The sequence below is a fragment of the Carcharodon carcharias genome, chromosome 4 (genome assembly GCF_017639515.1).
Source record: "Carcharodon carcharias isolate sCarCar2 chromosome 4, sCarCar2.pri, whole genome shotgun sequence".
In the NCBI taxonomy this organism is placed as follows: Eukaryota; Metazoa; Chordata; class Chondrichthyes; order Lamniformes; family Lamnidae; genus Carcharodon; species Carcharodon carcharias.
This window is the reverse complement of record NC_054470.1, coordinates 194,865,770-194,887,690: the sequence shown is the minus strand read 5'-3', so window position 1 is coordinate 194,887,690 and position 21,921 is coordinate 194,865,770. Positions and strand designations below refer to the sequence as shown.

Here is a 21,921-nt window from a genome sequence, read left to right as displayed (position 1 = left end):
AAGGATAGAGGATTCAATGGTGGCTGGGTTTTGATCAAACATTAGACAAAGATTCCATTTCAAAGGTGGGGTTAATGACAAGAAGTTTGAAAACTGGTCATAACTCTAGCCAATTTGAGAGTCGGGACAAAAAGCATGTCTGGGACGGTGACTTGAGGTATGCAAAAAATGCACAGGGAATGTTTAATCGGTGTTTTCAGTGTGATTCCCAGTATCAAGATGCAATGAACTGCCCACAGCGAAGGAAGTGACCCACGAGACAGATTCATCTGAAACTGAGAGGTTTCATTGAGTGTTTGAATCCGGTGATGAGTGAGTATCTTGATGGTAGATTCCTTCAACTGTACAGTTCTGGACAGTGGTTGTATTTCTGTGGTATGTGGCATGGACTGGCCTGACTGCTATCTGGAATCTCTCGATGAGGCAGACCGACAGAAGGTCAAGTAGTATGAAAGCTCTACCTGCTTCGGTTCGGAGATGACATAACATTAACATCCTCCAAACGGGTGGTCCTCCCTTGTAAGGGATTAATCTGTTTATCAGCAATACTGATGTGGTTTCTAGTGAGATACCGCTATTGTTAAATCGATCTGCAATGAGATCATTTGGAAATTACATAGAAAGTTTGCACATCTGGAGACACAGAAACTGAAGACTCTACTTTGAATGTGTGAGTGGTCGATAAAGGATATGATGACCTTATTGAACAAATCACTGCCCAGTGTGAAATTTGTCTTAAATATCTTAAGACACCACCACATCCTGTTGTGAGCTGCCACCCTCCAGGGAGTTTAATGATGCAGTGGTAATGGACCTGAAAGTTTGGGACAAGGATAGGGGGTTTTTCTTTACTACACTTCATAGATTTGGCAAACAGATTTAGCCTATCCACTGTGATACATAGTAAAGACAAAAGGATCATTGCTAATAAGGTCATGGAGAAATGGGTAGGAACAGGATTAGGAACACCGACAAAGTTCCTCACAGATAATGGTGGGGAATTCCCCAGTGAGGAATTTTGATATATGTGCGAAAAATTAACACTATAGTTATACACACTGCAGCTGACAGCCCATTTAGTAATGGTCTTTGCGAAAGAAATCATGTGGTAATAGATGACATGTTACATAAAATATTAGCTGACCAACCAGATTGTAAACTGCAAACAACTGCATGCAGTGGTGCATGCAAAGATCTCTCTGTAAATGGTTGGGGGGTACAGTCCGTATCAGTTGGTGTAAGGAAGAAATCCGAAGTTGCCTTCGGTGTTATTGGATGCTCTCTCTGCTCTAGAAGGGACTAGCATTAGCTCCACCTTTTCTGCTCATCTGAACGCTTTGCATGTGGGCAGAAAAGCTTTCATTAAAGCTGAGGTTTCGGAGAAAATTCAACGGACCCCACGGCACCACAAAGGACAATCGGGAATATAGTTTAGACAAGGAGACATGGTGTTTTACAAAAGGGAAGGCCAGAGTGTGGAAAGGACCTGGCAAGGTAATGGGGAGTGATGGGAAAGTAGTAATTGTGCAACATGGTAATCAAACTGATAGGGTTCATTCTTCACAGTTAATTAGTACTGACCATATCCTTACAGGTTCTGAACAGGACATAGAACATGAGGAGGCACTATCGGCAGATAGAGGGTTGACTGACTGTGAACAAAGTAATAATGAGGTACAGGGTAATGCTATTCATCCAAAAGGGCATCTACCCAGAGTAGGAACAAAGGTAACATACATTCCAGAAGGACCAGTGTGTGGGGGGATCTCACCATCATAGGGAGAGCAGGAAAGGCCATTGGTAAATACAAACATTGGCTAAATGTTCAGGATGAAGGATGAAGGACAGGAAACAAGATCTATCAATTGGAAAACAGAGATAAAGATGTGGAATCCCAGAAAGCGCAGTCTGAGTTCTGACAGTGGACCAAAAAGTGGTCGTGACCTTAGAAAAGAATCACGGACTTGCGAATGGGTTCTGCTCGCATGGGAGGAAGATCATATAGTAACAGTCCAGAAAGGGAGAGGAATGTGAGTAGAGGCTGCAGCTTAACAAGAATGAGGACTAGAGAACAAGCTATGACTGTCAATAGAAGGAGAAGTCCTTATGAACAAGAGATTCCAGTAGCTGTGAATAAATTGGAAAATAAACTGATAACTGAAGCCAAATGGAAAGAGTTAGAAAGTTGGAAGGAGTTTGGGGTATATTGTGAAATACCTGACAGAGGACAGGCAGCTTTATCTCACAGATGGATCTGTACAGGAAAGGTACTCCCCAGATGGCACATATAAGGCCAAAGAGAGATTAGTAGCCCGGAGCTTTGAAGAGAGACTAGGAGATCCGGATATCAGAGTGGACTCACCTACTGTGGGGAAAGTGAGTTTGAAGATTTTTAAAATCTATTTTGGCATCCTATTCCTGGGCGTGCAATTCGATTGATATAAAAGCTGCATTTTTACAGGGGGAGAAGTTTCAAATGGAAGATTTTGAAACTGCCCAGAGAAGCTGGGGATGTAGAAGGAAAGTTATGCGAAATGAATAAGTGTGTTTATGGATTGAATGATGTGTTAATAGTTTGGTATTTTTCCATGAGATCTCTCCTATTGAAAGCAGGTTGCATTCAGTTAAAGGCAGAACCCACGATGATCTACTAGTACCATAAGGAGAAACTAGCTGGAATCTTTATCATGCATGTTGATGATTTCCTGTGGAGAGACTCTGTAGAATTTGAACAATGGGTAATCGAAGAGGAATTCAAGGTCAGAAATCAGGCTTCAGGGGCCTTTAAATACATAGGTTTAGACATCAAGCTGAGCAAGTTAGGAGTGACTTCGAATCAACAATCTTAACTAGAAAATGTTAATCGTATCCCAGATTCTCACAAAGAGGATCCTGCTACCAGGGAAGAAACTGAACAGTTGAGAAGTTTGATTTGGCAGTTGAACTGGCTGTGTGCTCAGACTGGGCCTGACGCTAGTTATGATGTGTTGGAGCTGAGCACTATGATGAAACATGCTACAGTTGGGGAAGTTCTGAGAGCAAATAAAACACTAAAAAATTAAATTCTGAGAGACGCGTGCTCAAGTTTCCAGCCTTGGGTGATCCAGAAGATATGAGGTTGGTTATTTTTAACGATGCTTCACACGCCAATCTTCCAGATGGGTCCTCTAGCACAGCCGGGTTTATCATATTCTTGGTGGGAAAGAATGATAAATGTTGCTCACTGGCTTGGGAGGCCAAGAAAATCAAAAGGATAATGAAAAGTACCTTAGCTGCAGAAACGCTGGCCTTGGTAGAAGCATTAGATATGGGGGTTTACTAACCCAATATACTGACAGAAATATTATATAAGGGGCAATGTGAGAGAAGTTTGCCCATAATCAGTTGCTCATCGTAATGCAGCCCTCACTCTTATCCATGCAAGCTGTAAGAAGCTCAAACTTGTTGCTTAATTCCAAGTGCTCAGGCCAGCCTGGGCTAATTCTGCTATAGCCTCTTATTAAGTGACAGCCCTATCCACTGGCACGCTCTTAAATTTGCAATCAACGTCCTTTCCTGCCATACTCTGATTACCATTACCTTTATTGCTACCTTGACCTGTTGCCTTGTCATTTCAGTTTAATTTACTTAATCTTCCCCTACATGATCCCTTCCCTGCACCACCCCCCCCCCCAACTTGTTTAGTTTAAAACCCTCTCTACCTCTATAGCTACATGGTCGCTAGAACACTGGTCCCATCACGGCTCAGGTGATGTCTGTCCCATTGGTACAGATCCCACTTTCCCCAGCACTGGTGTCAGTGCCCCACAAACTGGAGCCCACTTCTCCTACGCCAGTCTTTGAGCTACCCATTCATCTCTAATTGATGTGCCAATTTGCACTTGACTCGGGTAATAATCCAGAGATTATTACCTTTTGAGGTTCTGCTTCTTAATTTGGTGCCTAGTTCCTCATGCTCTCTATGCAGAACCTCTTTCCAATTCTACTTGTGTTGTTGGTACCTACATGCACTATGACAACTGGATTGTCCCCCACCCACTAAGTTCCTCACCAGCCCTGAGTAGATGTCCCAAACCCTGGCAGGCAACACAGCCTAATGGATTATCGCTCTCAGCTGCAGAGAACAGTGTCTATGCCCCTGACTATACGGTTCCTGAGTACCACTACATTCCTTCCTTGAGCTTCCTGTACCATGGTGCCCTGGTCAGTTGCTCATCCGTAATGCAGCCCTTACTCTTATCCATGCAAGCTGCAAGAACCTCAGACTTGTTGCTCAATTCCAAGTGCTCAGACTCCACCACTTGTCCCTTCTCGATCCCCTTCCCTACCTGTCTCACAATCACGCGCCCATCCCTGACCACTGACCAAATCAGACAAAGCTAACCTAAGTGATGTGACCTCCCTCTGGAACTGAGTAACTTTCCCCCTCCCTGATGTGTGGCAATGTCTGCAGCTCGGCCTCCAACTCATTAACCCTGAACCAAAGCTCCTCAAGCCACAGACACTGAATTGTGATTGCCATCAATTGCCGCAGCACCCAGGAACTCCCATATGTTGCAGCTGTGACACATCACCCCTCCTGACAAATTAGTGGGTTAATTAAATTTATTTTCATTAATTAATTTATAGGCCTCCTCTTCACCAAACTCCCTCACTCACCAAATACCCAGCTTGACACTCAATACAATCAGACAGCAATGAAAAATAACTTGAGTAAAGCTCATAAACAAGTTTAAGCTAGCTAGCTAATTAAGACCATAGACCATAATACATAGGAGCAGAAATTAGGCCATTCGGCCCATCGGGTCTGCTCCGCCATTCAATCATGGCTGATAAGTGTCTTAACACCATTCTCCCGCCTTCTCCCCGGAACGAGGTCCAGCTGCTCTCAGAGAGCTTGTACATCCCAGTTCAAGACTAGAAGAAACTTAACTTGCCTCTTAAGTTAAATGATAATTATTAGTTAATTTCAAAATTAAAGAAAAAAATAGACTTCGGGGGAGATCAAATTAATACTACTTCACACAGGAAACTCCTGGTGTCACACTGTGCTGTCCACTCTGTGCTGTCTCTGTCCCTCTGACTTGTTTCAATTCCAGAGTAAAATTGTGATCTCGTACACTCCATCTGTCATTGAACAAACTTGGGGAAAATCAAATCAAATACTCCCGGGACAGGTATAGCACGGGGTTAGATACAGAGTAAAGCTCCCTCTACACTGTCCCCATCAAACACTCCCAGGGCAGGTACAGCACGGGGTTAGATACAGAGCAAATCTCCATCTACACTGTCCCCATCAAACACTCCCAGGACAGGTACAGCACGGGGTTAGATACAGAGTAAAGCTCCCTCTACACCGTCCCCATCAAACACTCCCAGGACAGGTACAGCACGGGGTTAGATACAGAGTAAATCTCCCTCTACATTGTCCCCATCAAACACTCCCAGGACAGGTACAGCACGGGGTTAGATACAGAGTAAAGCACCCTCTACACTGTCCCCATCAAACACTCCCAGGACAGGTACAGCACGGGGTTAGATACAGAGTAAATCTCCCTCTACATTGTCCCCATCAAACACTCCCAGGACAGGGACAGCACGGGGTTAGATACAGAGTAAAGCTCCCTCTACACTGTCCCCATCAAACACTCCCAGGACGGGTACAGCACGGGGTTAGATACAGAGTAAATCTCCCGCTACACTGTCCTCATCAAACACTCCCAGGACAGATACAGCACAGGGTTAGATACAGAGTAAATCTCCCTCTACACTGTCCCCATCAAACATTCCCAGGCCAGGTACAGCACGGGGTTAGATACAGAGTAAAACTCCCTCTACACTGTCCCCATCAAACACTCCCAGGACAGGTACAGCACGGGGTTAGATACAGAGTAAAGCTCCCGCTACACTGTCCCCATCAAACACTCCCAGGGCAGGTACCGCACGGGGTTAGATACAGAGTAAAGCTCACTCTACACTGTCCCCATCGAACACTCCCAGGACAGGTACAGCACGGGGTTAGATACAGAGTAAAGCTCCCGCTACACTGTCCCCATCAAACACTCCCAGGGCAGGTACAGCATGGGGTTAGATAGAGAGTAAAGCTGCCTCTACACTGTCCCCATCAAACACTCCCAGGACAGGTACAGCACGGGGTTAGATACAGAGTAAAACCCTCTACACTGTCCCCATCAAACAATCCCAGGACAGGAACAGCACGGGGTTAGATACAGAGTAAATCTCCCTCTACACTGTCCCCATCAAACACTCCCAGGACAGGTACAGCACGGGGTTAGATACAGAGTAAAGCTCCCTCTACACTGTCCCCATCAAACACTCCGAGGACAGGTACAGCACGGGGTTAGATACAGAGTAAAGCTCCCTCTACACTGTCCCCATCAAACATTCCCAGGCCAGGTACAGCACGGGGTTAGATACAGAGTAAAACTCCCTCTACACTGTCCCCATCAAACACTCCCAGGACAGGTACAGCACGGGGTTAGATACAGAGTAAAGCTCCCTCTACACTGTCCCCATCAAACACTCCCAGGACAGGTACAGAATGGGGGTAGATACAGAGTAAAGCTCCCTGTCCATTGTCTCAGTGTTGATGCTGCCCCTTTCATCTCTGCACTGCCAGAAGACAGGGTGCAGGAGGGAGACTGAACCTTGGAAAGAGTTAAGGAAATGATCAGAGATTTTGACTGAAGTGGGCGAATGATCACTTGGGGCAGAATTTTCAGGGTGACGTCAGCACATATAATGATGCGCGGTGATGTTGGGCGAGTGTCCCGATGTCACCAGCCGCCATCGCGATATTTAGGTGGGCGGGCGCACGATGAAGTGCCATTAAATAATTGGCTAGTTAAGGCCCTTAACTCGGCAATCGTCGCCGATTTTCAGGCACCCGTGCGATCTTCGGCTTGGCACATGGGCACAACAGGCAGGTGGGTAAGAAAGCTCATCCACCAAGCAATATTTGATCCCAATTTATCTGATTGTTTCTGGAAGCTTTACACTCTTCTTTGTGATGATATCACTGGTTTCATGCACCCCAAATGATGAAAGCAACAATCCGGTTTCCACTAGAAGGTGTAAGTCCCTGCTTGTTTCTTCAGCTGCCCCTCCCCAGGAAGGTGGGTCTCACAGAGGGTGGCGATGTCAATTTGGGGTGAGCAGATGGCATTCTGAAGAGGACTGCAGGGCGGGATAAGAGGGCTCAGTGGGGTTCTGAGTGTATTTATTGCAGAAAGTTTTTTAACCTAGCCTGTGTGACATGTAGCAGTTCAGAACGAATTCCAGCAGCTTTCTCTGTACTTTGAAGCTTCAGCTCAGCTCTCTGCAGTCAGGAATCTTTATCGGGCCTGCAGCTTTCCAGTGGCCTCCCTTTAGCCTGGGGGTATGGGTTCTGACATCTCCACTGGAGGCAGCTCCTCTGAGAAGGAAGAGAGGACTAGAATGAGGAGGAGGCCAGGAATGCACAATCAGCCTCCAGGGGAGCCACCTTTGGGAGGACAGGCGCAGACACAAGGGGAGCAGGGCCAAGAGGTAGTCCAAGGTGGAAGGAGCCACAGAAGTTGCCACTATCCTGCTGCCAGGGTTTACAGGCGGCGAAGCAGCTACCTCAATATGTCTGAGGTGCAGTGCCGAAGGAGGCTCCATCTCTCAAGGGAGAAAGTCAACTATATCTGTCAGATGATTGGGCCTGAGATCTCCACTAACTGTGGGTGGACACCCCATGCCAGTAGCTCTGAAGGTCACAGCTGTCCTCAACTTTTATGCCTCTGGCTCCTTCCGGGTGTTGGTGGGTGATCTTTGTGTGTCTTCCAATCAGCCGTCCACACTTGTGTGAAGCAGGTCACAGACACTCTGTTCAGACGGGCATTGACCTTCATCCACTTCCGTTGCGACCAGGCAAGTCAGACACAGTGAGCCAGAGGCTTCGTGGCCATTGCTGGCTTCCCCCGTGTCCAGGGTGCTATAGACTGTACACATGTGGCCATCAAGGCACCAGCAGGTGAGCCCAGTGCCTTCATCAACAGGAAGGGCTTCCACTCCATGAACGTGCAGATAGTGTGTGACCACAGGATGCTGATTCTACAAGTCTGTGTAAGGTACCCAGGCAGCTCCCACAACACCTACATCCTCAGACACTCCCAGGTGCTGGGGCTCTTCAGTGCTCCAGCCCGGCTGTATGGATGGCTGCTGGGTGACAAGGGCTATCCCCTCAGAAGGTGGCTCATGACGCCTCTCCACCATCCAAGAACAGAAGCTGAGCAGCGGTACAATAGGAGCCACGTCTCCACAAGGGCTGTGGTGGAGAGAGCCATCGGTCTTCTCAAGATGCGCTTCCGATGCCTGGACTGCTCAGGGGGTGCACTTCAATACCCCCAGATTGTGTGTCAGTGACAGTGGTTGCATGCTGCGCTCTGCACAATCTGGCGCTGGAAACGGGGGGACGCAGTGGACGATGAAGACATTGATGCAGTGGTTGTGGCTGCACATGATGAGTCCAGCACTGATTCGGAGGATGAGGGAGCACAGGGGAATGCTGAGGGGGTAGACGCTGACCCGGGACTACACCAAGGAGCTGGGACATCCATAGAGTTTAATCCAACGAACCTTCAGCTAGATCCACACAGATGGATCAGGAGGACCAGCATTGCCTGGTACTTCCATACTGGGCACTGAAGTGCTACATCTGCCACTTCATCAGCTGCAACCAAGGGCTTTGGACAAAAACCTCAATGTCCAATCAAACACTCATGACATGTCTGTAAAACATTCAAATGCAGCACAAAGGAGACACCCTCAGCCATGGTAACACATCTGGATTTAATTTCATCCATGATATGGTGCAACAGAATGAAAGCAAAATATTTTTACAGCAGCAATAAATAATAATTCCCTAATCTTGGGCCAACACAAAAGCACCAGTGAGAAACCTGTGATGTGTCCAAGGTGCCTTATGCTCACGTTTACAGCTGCTACATCTTGCTGCTGCCCCACCGCTCGGAGTGGCATCTGATCCAGCCTGCTGACTCTGCTGTCCTGTTGGCCTCGATGACCTTGGTGGAGCCTGTGCTGGCCCCACCTGGGAGGGAGCAGCCAGTGCCACAGCTGGCATCTCCCCCATTGCCGTGGCCTCACCAGATGCCACGGTCACTAGCAGGGGGGCGGAGCTGCTGCCATCATCTGGAGCGCCCTGAGAGGAGCCCACATAGACGACGAACAGCTGCTGTGCCAACGTGAGGTCGTCTCGGACCTCCCTGCTCGTCATCAATGGATGGGGACCGAGCTGGGAAACTTGGTGTCCAGACCATCTCCCATGTTGCCAATGACCAGCTGTGGCCAATGGCACTGTGAGGGCTTGCAGGTCCGAGCGCAATCCCAGGAGTAGCTGGTTATTCTCCTGGAAGTCCCCCTCCATGAGAGTCGCCACTCTCTCCATGGAGGAAGCCTGACGTTCTGACATGAGGCTCATGGCATCACTCATGCTTCGCGTGGACTCCTCTAACACGGACACCGGGAGAAGCGTAGTCTCATGCAACACTCCCAGATGCTCCCACACACCCGGCTGCATTTCCTGCAATTGCTGCGTCACGGACAACTCCAGAGGCACATCATCAGGCACTGACTCAGCCTGTGCCTGGTACTCTGCAGTCCTCTGGCTGCTGGTGCCATGGGCACTGTCTGTCTGTGCCCTCTCCACTGTACCCCGGGACACTAGCTGATGTTGCAATGCCCACCGAAGCCTGGTGTCTGCCTCGCAGAAATGGTGTGATGTGGGTGACAGTTCAGGGCCCTCAGGTGTGAGAGGGGGCGTCTGTAATGGAGCCTGGTCACCAGCCCCTGATGATGCTGAAAATAACAATAAGGACAGTGGATCAGTTAGTGTCCACACAGTGACACACTTCATCCCTGTCCCCCAGGATCATAATGCGCTCAACATTCCTGAACCTAAGGAGATGAACATTGGTGGGGTGGCAAATGGTCAGGTGGAGGCCCAAACATTACAGGCGGATACAGATGGGCTGGTCAGATGGCCTAAGGAATGTCACATGGAATGTTGTGAGGATAAGTGTGAGGTGATGCAGTTGAACAGGAGAAATAAGGTATGAGGATACACGAGGAATGGTAGGACCGTGGTAAGTAAGGATGATTAGAGGGACCTTGCTGGGCATGTCGACAGGCCTAATAAGGTAGTAGGACAGGGACATAAGGATTTTAAGAAGGTAAAAGCCATACTTGCCTTTATTAGCCAAGGAATAGAATGTAGGAACAGGGAGGTCATGTTGCAAGTGTAGAAAACGCTACCGAGGCCACAGCTATAGTGTTGAGTGCAGTTGTGACCAGCGCTTCATGGGAGGGATGTGATTGGAGTGGAGAGAGTGCAGAGGTCACTGACCAGGATGCATGCTGGGCTGGAGAGTTGGAGTTATGAGGACACAGAGCATGGACTGGGGATATTTGCCATGGAGCAGAGGAGATGAGGGGTGATATTATTGAGGTTTATAACATTACGAGGGGCATAGATCGGGTGGACAGAAAGGAACTTATCCTCTTGACTAACCTGGTGACATTTATTTAAGGTAAGGGACATGAGGTTGACAGGTGAGGTGATGAGGAACTTTTACACACGGTAATGTGGGACATACACCTGAAAGGGTGGTGGACACAGAAACGCCCCTAACATGTAATAAGTATTTGGATGTGCAGTTGCGATGCCCTGGCATGCAAGGCCATGGGGATAGTGGTCAGAAATGGGATAAGGAGACTTTGGAAGGTGCTAGACACGTGCATCTTCGAAGGGCCGAGGGACCTTTGTCTATGACCCACACGTCTGACTGTATCAGTCTGTGAATGAGCTGTGTTGCTGCATTAACGATTGCAACAATCAGCAGTGCTTTGGATGGTGGGAAGACAGAGCGGATGGGACCGTGGGCCTCAGATACCTGGCCACTCCACCCCAGCCTCACCGACACCTGTGGACCTGGGCGCATGGTAACTCTCAAGCTCCAGGGCCTCCTGCTCAAAATGGCTTAAAATCAGCAACTGGGTCTGGCCACCTCCAGTCCACAAACGCTCATAAGCATTGTGAGCATTTTTCTCCTGCAAAACAGAGAAGGCCATTCACTGGGGCTAATCGCTCTTGTACTCTGCACACGCACGCCGTACCCCAACCACTGTGGCCCAGCTGAGGCCTCCAGCACCTCCTCTCCCTGCCACTGCTGATCAGTCACAAAAATATAGTACAGCTGCTCCCAACTCTCCCCCCGCAATGGTTACCTTGGACACATTCTGCCTCCAACACTCTCAGAAACACACAGGCTTAGCTCCCATGCCAAGGAGGCGCAACTGGGTGCAGTGTCGAGGGCAGCAAATGGCCCTTGGCCACGAGACCTTGAGGCTCCCCTTCCACCATCTCATCACCCTGAATCGGACACGTGCTGGAGTTCTGAGTATGGGCCTAGCTGCATCTCCTGCAGGTTGCCCCCAGACTAGTCATGTGCGACTTAGAGCAACACATGGTGCGGAGGAGAACCCATCTCTTCATGAACCACTCAGGCTGACGTAAGCATGATCACTATCTGCTTACCCACCCAGCATGTGACATATGCCCAACATGATTCAATGTAGTCACGACACTAAGACTTGGGGGGGGATGGGGTGGGGCCTCAAAGGCTAAGGCTACCTGCTGGGCTAAATGCCCGATGCCAACATTGTACTCACCCTGCCAGAGCGCAACCAATCATTGAAGCGCTTACGGCAGTGGATCCAGGTGCACCGCACCACATCGCGGTAGCTCACCACCTCCGCCACCTCCTCCCAGGCACGTTTCGTCATGTTGGTGGGGGGGGAGGGCCTCCTCCTCCCATCCTGGGGGGACCAACACCTCCCGCTGTGCTGCCACCTCCTCGAGGAGGACAGCAAGGCAGTCGTCAGAAAAGTGAGGGGCACATTGGCCCCCCCCTGCTGGCCTATCCTGCAGCCTGGCCCTCCTCCTGACCCACACCCTGCAGCCTGGCCCTCCTCCTGACCCACACCCTGCAGCCTGGCCCTCCTCCTGACCCACACCCTGCAGCCTGGCCCTCCTCCTGACCCACACCCTGCAGCCTGGCCCTCCTCCTCTGGCCTTCCCTCTACGTTAACCTGCTGTGCAGACCCCCTGCGGTGCCACCTACAGCTGGCCATAGTGAATAGCCTACCAGGAGGCTGTCAGGCCTGTTTTTTAAACAGGCTGCCGGGACACTATTGGACCTGGCGATCTCTACACGCCTGCCGCAAACTTCAGACTCCAGCTCTCTCCACGGGAGTCGGAAATGCGCTGGGCGGGCCGATCAAAAATGGCGGCGCGGCCCCGATCGCTGGCGGCGACCGGGTCCAATGTTGCCCGCGTCCGCGCCCGCTCCGCCCGCCTGCCAAACGGAAAATCTTGGGCCTTGGGTCTTCCTTGACCCAGTGTATAACCCTGGGGCGAGTCTGGCTGGCTCATGTGTTCTCTGGTGCAATCTGCTGATCATTCAAACATGTAAACGAGGAAATCAGAACTGGAGCTCACCCAGTTTCGCTCTTCCTGCTTGTTGTTTCTTGAGGGTGAAGGTGAAGTTTTGTTTTCCCAAGTCCCTGGAGCTGATGGCAGCTCATTCACCACAGGGCATCCAATCAGCGAGGTGGGTAAAGGGTGGGTGAGGGTTTATTCTCCCTTTGATCAACTGGCAAGGATACAAGAGGGAAGGGAAATTTGCCAAGACCTTCTGTATTCCAGGACAACCCACGCCTTCACATTAAACAATTAGCTTCATTGTGCAACCCGCAACCACAAGCAATTACCAGTCAGTTTGATAAAATAAAAACCTTTTAACGTGTTCCTGACAAAGATTTGGAAAGCACGGTTGAGTTCGTTTGCATTGAAGTTGCAACAAAAGGACAATTTGAATTTGTATTGTACCTTTACAGTAGTGAAACACCTTACAGCACTTCACAGTGGGGGGGGGGATGTTACAAGGCAAAATCTGACATTGGCCCACGTCTGCCTGAAAGCTTGGTCGTAGAGGTAGGTCTTAAGGATTCTCTTCAAGGAGGAAGTGGGGGTGGGGGGGGGTGGGGGGGGGGGTGGATTGGCAGGGGGTTGGGGGTGGGTGATGGGGTGGGGAGCGGTAGGGAGGCGGAGAGAAAAGTCCGGGAAGCTGAATGCACAGTTGCAAGGATTTCGGGAGTTAGGCAGTAGACTAAAAAGCAAGACCTCTCAGGTTGTAATCGCTGGATTACTCCCAGTGCCATGTGCTAGCGAGCTCAGAAATAGGAGAATAGGGCAGATGAATACGTGGCTTAAGAGTTGGTGCAGGAGGGAGGGTTTTAGATTCCTGGATCACTGGGACCGTTTCTGGGGAAGGTGGGACCTATATAAGCGGGACGGTCTACATCTGAACCAGAGTGGGACTAACATTCTTGCGGGCGGGTTTGCTAGTGCTGTTGGGAGGAGTTTAAACTAATTCAGCAGCGGGAGGGGACACAGAATGTTACCAGAATAGGGGCACATCATAATACAGTAAACCAATCAAATCAGAGGGAGTACAGCTGCATTAAGCTTCAAAGGAGTAAGGCAAGGCTGGATGCCAGGAGTGTTACAGGTAAAACAGATGAGTTAAGGGTGAGGATTGACATGTGGAATTGTGATATAGTAGCCATTACTGAGACATGGTTGAGGGAAGGGCAGGATTGGCAGCTCAACATTCTGGGATATAGAATCTTCAGGCGAGACAGGGGAGGGGGTAAAAGAGGAGGAGGCATTGCATTATTAGTTAAGGAGTCAGTTACCGCAGTAAGGAGAGATAATATCTTGGAGGGGGCATCGAATAAAGCTTTGTGGGTAGAGCTTAGGAATAAAACAGGGGCAGTCACATTACTAGGTGTTTATCATAGACCCCCAGATAGTCAGTGGGAAATTGAGGAGCAAATATGTGCACAATTTGTGGAGGTGTGTAAAAACAATAACAATAGGGTAATTATATTAGGTGATTTCAACTTTCCCAACATTAATTGGGATAGACATAATGTTAAAGGCTTGGATGGAACGGATTTCTTGAAATGTGCACAGGAGAACTTTTTAGTTCAATATGTAGAGGGTCCAACAAGGGACGGCGCATTGCTGGACCTAATTCTGGGAATGAAGCCGGACAGGTGGCTGAGGTGGTGGGAGGGGGAGCATTTTAGTGATAGTGACCACAACATGGTACAGTTTAAGTTTGTTGTGGACAAAGAAATTGACAAGTTGCAAAAACATGTTTTGGATTGGGGGAGGGTGGATTTTAGTAAAATAAGGCAGGATCTGGCCAAGGTAGACTGGGAACAGCTACTTGTGGGGAAATCTACAGAGGAGCAGTGGGGGTTGTTTAGAAAGGAAATGGGGAGGGTACAGGCTCAACATGTTCCCTCTAGGATGATAGGAAGGAGTAACAAGCCCAGAGAACCATGGATGACCAGAGATATTCAGGTTACGATGAGAAGGAAAAGAGAGGCTTTTAGCAGGTACAAGGGAAACAAATCAGTGGAGGCATTAGTGGAGTACAGACAGTGCAGGCTGGAGCTTAAAAAAGCAATTAGGAGAGCAAAGAGGGGATATGAGAAAGCTCTGGTTGGCAAAAGTAAGGAAAATCCCAAGATATTCTATAAGTATATCAATGGGAAGAGGATAACCAGGGAAAGAGTAGTGCACATTAGGAACCAAGGGGGCAATCTATGGGTGGAACCAGAGGACATCGCGAGAGTGTTCAATGAATACTTCACATCCGTCTTCACCCAAGAGAATGAGGATGAAGGTATCGAGCTCGGGGAGAGAGACTGTGAGATTCTTAAGCAAATTGATAAAGGGGGTGACAAGGTATTGGAGGTGTTGGCAGGCTTAAAAGTGGGCAAATCTCCAGGTCCAGATGATTTGTGTCTCAGACTGCTGAGGGAGGCAAGGGAGGAGATCGCAGGGGCTCTGACCCAAATTTTTAATTCCTCTCTGGCCACGGGGGAGGTGCCAGAGGACTGGAGAACAGCTAATGTGGTTCCGCTATTTAAGAAGGGTTGTAGAGGTAAGCCAGGGAACTACAGGCCCGTGAGTCTCACGTCAGTGGTAGGGAAACTATTGGAGAAAATTCTGAAGGAGAGAATCTATCTCCACTTGGAGAGGCAAGGTTTGATCAGGGATAGTCAGCATGGCTTTGTCAGAGGGAGGTTAAGGCTAACAAATTTGATTGAATTTTTTGAGGAGGTGACCAGATGTGTAGATGAGGGTAGTGCAGTTGATGTAGTTTATATGGATTTCAGCAAAGCCTTTGACAAGGTCCCCACATGGGAGACTTATAAAGAAGGCAAATGCACATGGGATACAGGGTAATTTGATAAGGTGGATTCCAAATTGGCTTGGTTGTAGGAGATAGAGGGTGATGACTAAAGTGACTGGAAGCCAGTGTCCAGTGGCGTACCACAGGGATCTGTGCTGTGTCCCCTATTATTTGTCATTTATATAAACGACATAGATGACTATGTGGGGGGTAGGATTAGTAAGTTTGTGGATGACAAAAAGTTTGGCCGGGTGGTTAACAGTGAGGTTGAATGTCTTAGGCTACAGGAAGATTTGGATGGGATGTTCAAATGGGCAGATAAGTGATGGATGGAATTTAACCCTAAAAAGTGTGAGGTGATACACTTTGGAAGGAGTAATTTGACAAGGAAGTATTCAATGAATGGCATGACACAAGGAAGTTCTGAGGAACAAAGGAACCTTGGTGTGTGTGTCCATAGATCTTTGAAGTCAGAGGGGCATGTTAGTGGGATGGTGAAAAAGGCATATGGGACACTTGCCTTTATCAATTGAGGCATAAATTACAGAAGTAGGGAGGTCATGTTGGAGTTGTATAGAACCTTGGTGAGGCCACAGCTGGAGTACTGTGTGCAGTTCAGGTCGCCACATTATAGGAAGGATGTGATTGCACTGGAGGGGGTGCAGAGGAGATTCACCAGGATATTGCCTGGGATGAAATATTTAAGTTATGAAGAGAGGTTGGATAGACTTGGGTTGTTTGCGTTGGAGCAGAGAAGACTGAGGGGCGACCTGATCGAGGTGTACAAGATTATGAGGGGCATGGACAGGGTGGATAGGGAGCAGCTGTTCCCCTTAGTTGAAGGGTCAGTCACGAGGGGGCATAAGTTCAAGGTGAGGGGCAGGAGGTTTAGGGGGGATGTGAGGAAAAACTTTTTTGCCCAGAGGGTGGTGACAGTCTCGAATGAGCTGCCTGGGAGGGTGGTGGAGGCGGGTTGCCTCACATCCTTTAAAAAGTACCTGGATGAGCACTTGGCATCGTCATAACATTCAAGGCTATAGGCCAGGTGCTGGTAAATGGGGTTAAGTAGGTAGGTCAGATGTTTCTCACGTGTCGGTGCAGACTCGATGGGCCAAAGGGCCTCTTCTGCATTGTGAGAATCTGTGATTCAAAGGATGGAGCAAAATATCTTGGATGATTAAGAGGCCAGAATTGAGCAAAACTCAATTCTTGGAGGGATGCAACATGGAAAGACTGCAGAGTATTCCATAAAATAAAAATACCCGGAAAAACTCAGCAGGTCTGGCAGCAAATACGGAGAGGAACACAGTTAATGTTTTGAGTTCGTATGACTCTTCAACAGAACACTCCAGTACCCCCCAGATTGTGTGTCGGTGACAGTGGTTGCATCTGAGCTCTCCACAATCTGATGGTGAAAAGGGGTGGCGCAGTGGATGAGGAAGTCGTGGACACAGTTGCTCTGGATGCACACAATGAGTCCAGCAGTGAGTCCGAGGATGAGTACACACAGGAGAAGGCTGAAGGGATAGATGCTGACCCAGGTATACTCCAGGGAGGCAGGAACACCCGGGAGGCTTCAATCCAAAGAACCTTCAGCTAGCCCACCACAGATGGACCTTCAACACACACCAGGTCTGCAATCTCTATACTTGATACCTGAGTGTTAAATCTGCCTGGATAGGAACATTAACTAAGGCCCTTGTCAATCAAGCTCAATGTCAAGCAACTCACTGATAACATCATGGGTTCCCATCCACCTCTAGAAGTAATGAAATGCCATAAGACATGGCAACTTATCAAAATTTATTAAAAAAGTAATTTCAGAAACCAAAAGAAAAGAAAAGTCTATATAAATTATTGGAAAAAAAGGGGGATTTGAAAGGGGGTGGGGATGGAGGAGAGGGTTCATGATCTAAAATTGTTGAACTCATTATTCAGTCCGGAAGGCTGTAAAGTGCCTAGTCGGAAGATGAGTTGCTGTTCCTCCAGTTTGCGTTGAGCTTCACTGGAACATTGCAGCAAGCCAAGGACGGACATGTGGGCATGAGAGCAGGGTGGAGTGTTGAAATGGCAAGAGACAGGGAGGTCTGGGTCATGCTTGCGGACAGACTGAAGGTGTTCTGCAAAGCGGTTACCCAGTCTGCGTTGGTCTCTCCAATGTAGAGGAAACCACATTGGGAGCAACGAATGCAGTAGACTAAATTGAGGGAAATGCAAGTGAAATATTGCTTCACTTGAAAGGAGTGTTTGGGCCCTTGGACGGTGAGGAGAGGGGGAGTAAAGGGGCAGGTGTTGCACCTTCTGCAGTTGCATGGGAAGGTGCCATGGGAGGGGGTTGAGGTGTAGGGGATGATGCAGGAGTGGACCAGGGTGTCCCGGAGGGAACGATCCCTACGGATTGCTGCCGGGGAGGGTGAAGGGAAGATGTGTTTGGAGGTGACATCATGCTGGAGTTGGTGGAAATGGCGGAGGATGATCCTTTGAATGCGGAGGCTGGTGGGGTGATAAGTGAGGACAAGGGGGACCCTATCATGTTTCTGGGAGGGAGGAGAAGGCGTGAGGGCGGATGCGCGGGAGATGGGCCGGACATGGTTGAGGGCGCTGTCAACGACCGTGGGTGGAAAACCTTGGTTAAGGAAGAAGGAGGACATGTCAGAGGAACTGTTTTGGAAAGTGGCATCATCAGAACAGATGCGACGGAGGCGAAGGAACTGAGAGAATGGGATGGAGTCCTTACAGGAAGCGGGGTGTGAGGAGTGTAGTCGAGGTAGCTGTGGGAGTCGGTAGGCTTGTAATGGATATTGGTGGACAGTCTATCACCAGAGATTGAGACAGAGAGGTCAAGGAAGGGAAGGGAAGTGTCAGAGATGGACCATGTGAAAATGATGGAGGGGTGGAGATTGGAAGCAAAATTAATAAATTTTTCCAGTCCAGATGAGAGCATGAAGCAGCACCAAAGTCATCATCGATGTACCAGAGAAAGAGTTGTGGGAGGGGGCCGGAGTAGGTCTGGAACAAGGAATGTTCCACATACCCCATAAAGAGACAGGCATAGCTGGGGCCCATGTGGGTACCCATAGCCACACCTTTTATTTGGAGGAAGTGAGAGGAGTTAAAGGAGAAATTGTTCAGTGTGAGAACAAGTTCAGCCAGACGGAGGAGAGTAGTGGTGGATGGGGATTGTTCGGGCCTCTGTTTGAGGAAGAAGCTAAGGGCCCTCAGACCATCCTGGTGGGGGATGGAGGTGTAGAGGGATTAGACGTCCATGGTGAAGAGGAAGCGGTTGGGGCCAGGGAATTGGAAATTGTTGTTATGATGTAAGGTGTCAGAGGAATCATGGATGTAGGTGGGAAGGGACTGGACAAGGGGAGAGAGAATGGAGTCAAGATAGGAAGAAATGAGTTCCATGGGGCAGGAACAGGCTGACACATTTGGTCTACTGGGACAGTCCTGTTTGTGTTATTCCAGTGAAGCTGAACTTAAACAGGAGGAACAGCACCTCATCTTCTGACTAGGCACTTTATAGCCTTCCAGACTGAATATTGAGTTCAACAACTTTAGATCATGAACTCTTTCCTCCATCCCCACCCCCTTTCAAATCCCCCTTTTTTTCCAGTAGTTTATATAGATTTTTCTTTTCCCACCTATTTCCATTATTTTTAAAAGTATTTCCATCCATTGTTTTATCTCCACCTTTTAGCCTATTTCGATCCCTTCCCCCCACCCCACTCCCACTAGGGCTATCTGTACCTTGCTTGTCCTGCTTTCAACCCTTAATTAGCACATTCCTTCGATAATATCACCACCCCTACTAGGGCTATCTTTACCTTGCTTGTCCTGCTTTCTACCCTTAATGTCACCTATTAGCACATTCCTTAGACATTATCACCACCTTCAACACCTCTTTGTTCTTTTGTCTCTGACATCTTTTGGTTATTTCCACCTATCACTGGCCCTCTATCCAGCTCTACTTGTCCCACCACCCCCCCCCCATTAAACCAGCTTATATTTCACCTCTTTTCTATTTTTCCTTAGTTCTGTTGGAGAATGACTTAAAAGGTACCTGGATCTGCATTTGAAGTGCTGCTGCCTGCAAGGCTACAGACCAGGAGCTGGAAAGTGGGATTAAAATGAGTTGCATGTTTCTCTTCATTTGGCCGGTGTAGACATGATGGGCTGAATGGCCTCTTTCTGCCCTGTAACTTTTCTATGGTTCACACCAGAATACCTCAGTCTGCTTCTCGCAGTCAATCTGGTTTGAAGTGCCTGGCGATAGGTAGTTGAATCGGGGAGTCATTCTGTGCACGTGAGATTCGAAGACCAACCTTTCCTTGTTCTGTCTGCCCTGTGTTTCTTTGGGAACCTCCTGAACAGGGAGAGAGGCGGTTTGGGCTTCACTGTCACCTCTGACAATGTAGCTTTTCCCTCAGGATAGCTTGGGAATCTTAGCCCGACTGCCATCTTCTTATCTGGATATTAGCACTCACCCAAGCTGATAGGAATGAAGGACAAAGGCGGCAGGAAGCTTGGGATACAACAAAATCCTTGTGCACTCTCTAGTGCTTTAATTACCTAGCTGTGTGATTTGAGTTTACACTAAAGTCCATTATCTTACGAGATAATGCTCGTAGCTAAAGACAATTCCTCTCAATTTATCTCCCTATCTGACAGCAAAACAGCAGTACCCTCACCTCTTACAATATCTCCCTTTTTATTACAAAACTCCTTATCTCTCTTTGATAGTTTCAATCCTTTACAGTTTAACCTCTTGTTTCTCTAAAACTGAAAACTTGCATTTTTATAGCACCTCCCAGAGAACCATAGGGTGAAAAAAGTTTTTCATCATGTCCCCTCTAATCCTTCTGCCAATCACCTTAAATCATGCCCCCCCACCCCGGTAACTGAACCCTCAGCCGGGGGAAACGACCTGTGTACGCTATCCAGGCCCCTCATAATTTTGTAAACCTCAATTAGGTCACCCCTCAACCTCATCTGTTCTAAGGAAAACAACCCAAACCTATCCAATCTTTCCTCATATATTTTCAAGCCCTGGCAACATTCTTGTAAATCTCCTCTGCACTCTCTCCACAGCAATTATGTCCTTCCTGTAATGTGGTGACCAGAACTGTACAGAAAATTTCAGCTGTGGCCTAACCAGCCTTTTATACAGTCCCATCATTACATCCCTGCTTTTGTATTCAATACCTCGGCCAATAAAGGAAAGCATTCCGTATGCCTTCTTTACCACCTTATCCACCTGTCCTGCCACCTTCAAGGACCCGTGGACATGCATTCCAAGGTGTCTCACTTCCTCAAACTCTCTCAGTAACTTCCCATTTACTGAGTATTCCCTGGCTTTGTTTGCCCTCTCCAAATGCATTACCTCATTTCTAGATTGAACTCCATTTGCCACTTCTCCGGCCACTCAAACAAACTATTGATATTATCCTGGATTCAGCAGCAATCCTCTTCACTATCAACTATATGGCCAATTTTTATCATCTGCAAATTTCCCAATCGTGCCTCCCACATTTAAGTCTAAGTCATGAATATATATAACAAACAGCAAGGGCCCCAACACGGAGCCCTGAGGAACACCCACTGGAAACTGTTTTCCATTCGCAAAAACATCCATCGATCATTACCCTTCCATAACCTCAGATGCCCAAAGCACTTTACAGCCAATGAAACACTTTTGAGGTGCAGCCACTGTAATGACTTAGGAAATGCAGGAGTCAATTGGTGCACAGCAAGCTCCCACGAACAGCAATGAGATAATGATCAGGTAATCTATTCTTTAGTGATAAAAGCAAAAAACTGCAGATGCTGGAAATCCAAAACAAAAATAGAAATACCTGGAAAAACTCAGCAGGTCTGGCAGCATCTGCAGAGAGGAACACAGTTAACATTTTGAGATCATATGACTCTTCAACAGAAATAAGGAAAAATAGAAAAAAGGTGAAATATAACCTGGTTTAAGGTACAGGTAGAGCTGGATAGAGGGCCAGTGATAGGTGGAGATAACCAAAAGATGTCACAGACAAAAGGACAAAGAGATGTTGAAGGTGGTGATATTATCTAAAGAATGTGCTAATTAAGGGTAGAAAGCAGGACAAGCAAGGTACAGATAGCCCTAGTGGGGGTGGAGTGGGGGGAAGGGATCGAAATAGGCTAAAAGGTGGAGATAAAACAATGGATGGAAATACATTTAAAAATAATAGAAATGGTGGGAAAAGAAAAATCTATATAAGTTAGTAAAAAAAAAGGGGGGAGATCGGAAAGAGGGTGGGGATGGAGGAGAGAGTTCAAGATCTAAAATTGTTGAGCTCAATATTCAGTCTGGAAGGTGTAAAGTGCCTAGTCGGAAGATGAGGTGCTGTTCCTCCAGTTTGCGTTGAGCTTCACTGGAACATTGCAGCAGGCCAAGGACAGACATGTGGGCATGAGAGCAGGGTGGAGTGTTGAAATGGCAAGTGACAGGGAGGTCTGGGTCATGCTTGCGGACAGACCGAAGGTGTTCTGCAAAGCAGTCACCCAGTCTGTGTTTGGTCTCTCCAATATAGAGGAGACCGCATTGGGAGCAACA

At 48.1% G+C, this 21,921-nt stretch overlaps 1 protein-coding gene across 1 annotated transcript in view; it reads right to left on the bottom strand.

Moving 5' to 3' along the window:
• The window catches only part of LOC121276824 (UDP-glucuronosyltransferase 3A1-like), a 151,445-nt gene extending 142,165 nt beyond the window's left edge, over positions 1-9,280 (bottom strand). The window contains exon 1 of the mRNA XM_041185367.1: positions 9,151-9,280. Within this exon, the coding sequence (XP_041041301.1) occupies positions 9,151-9,280 (130 nt within the window). The remainder of the gene's footprint in view (positions 1-9,150) is intronic.
• Positions 9,281-21,921: the final 12,641 nt, after the last annotated feature.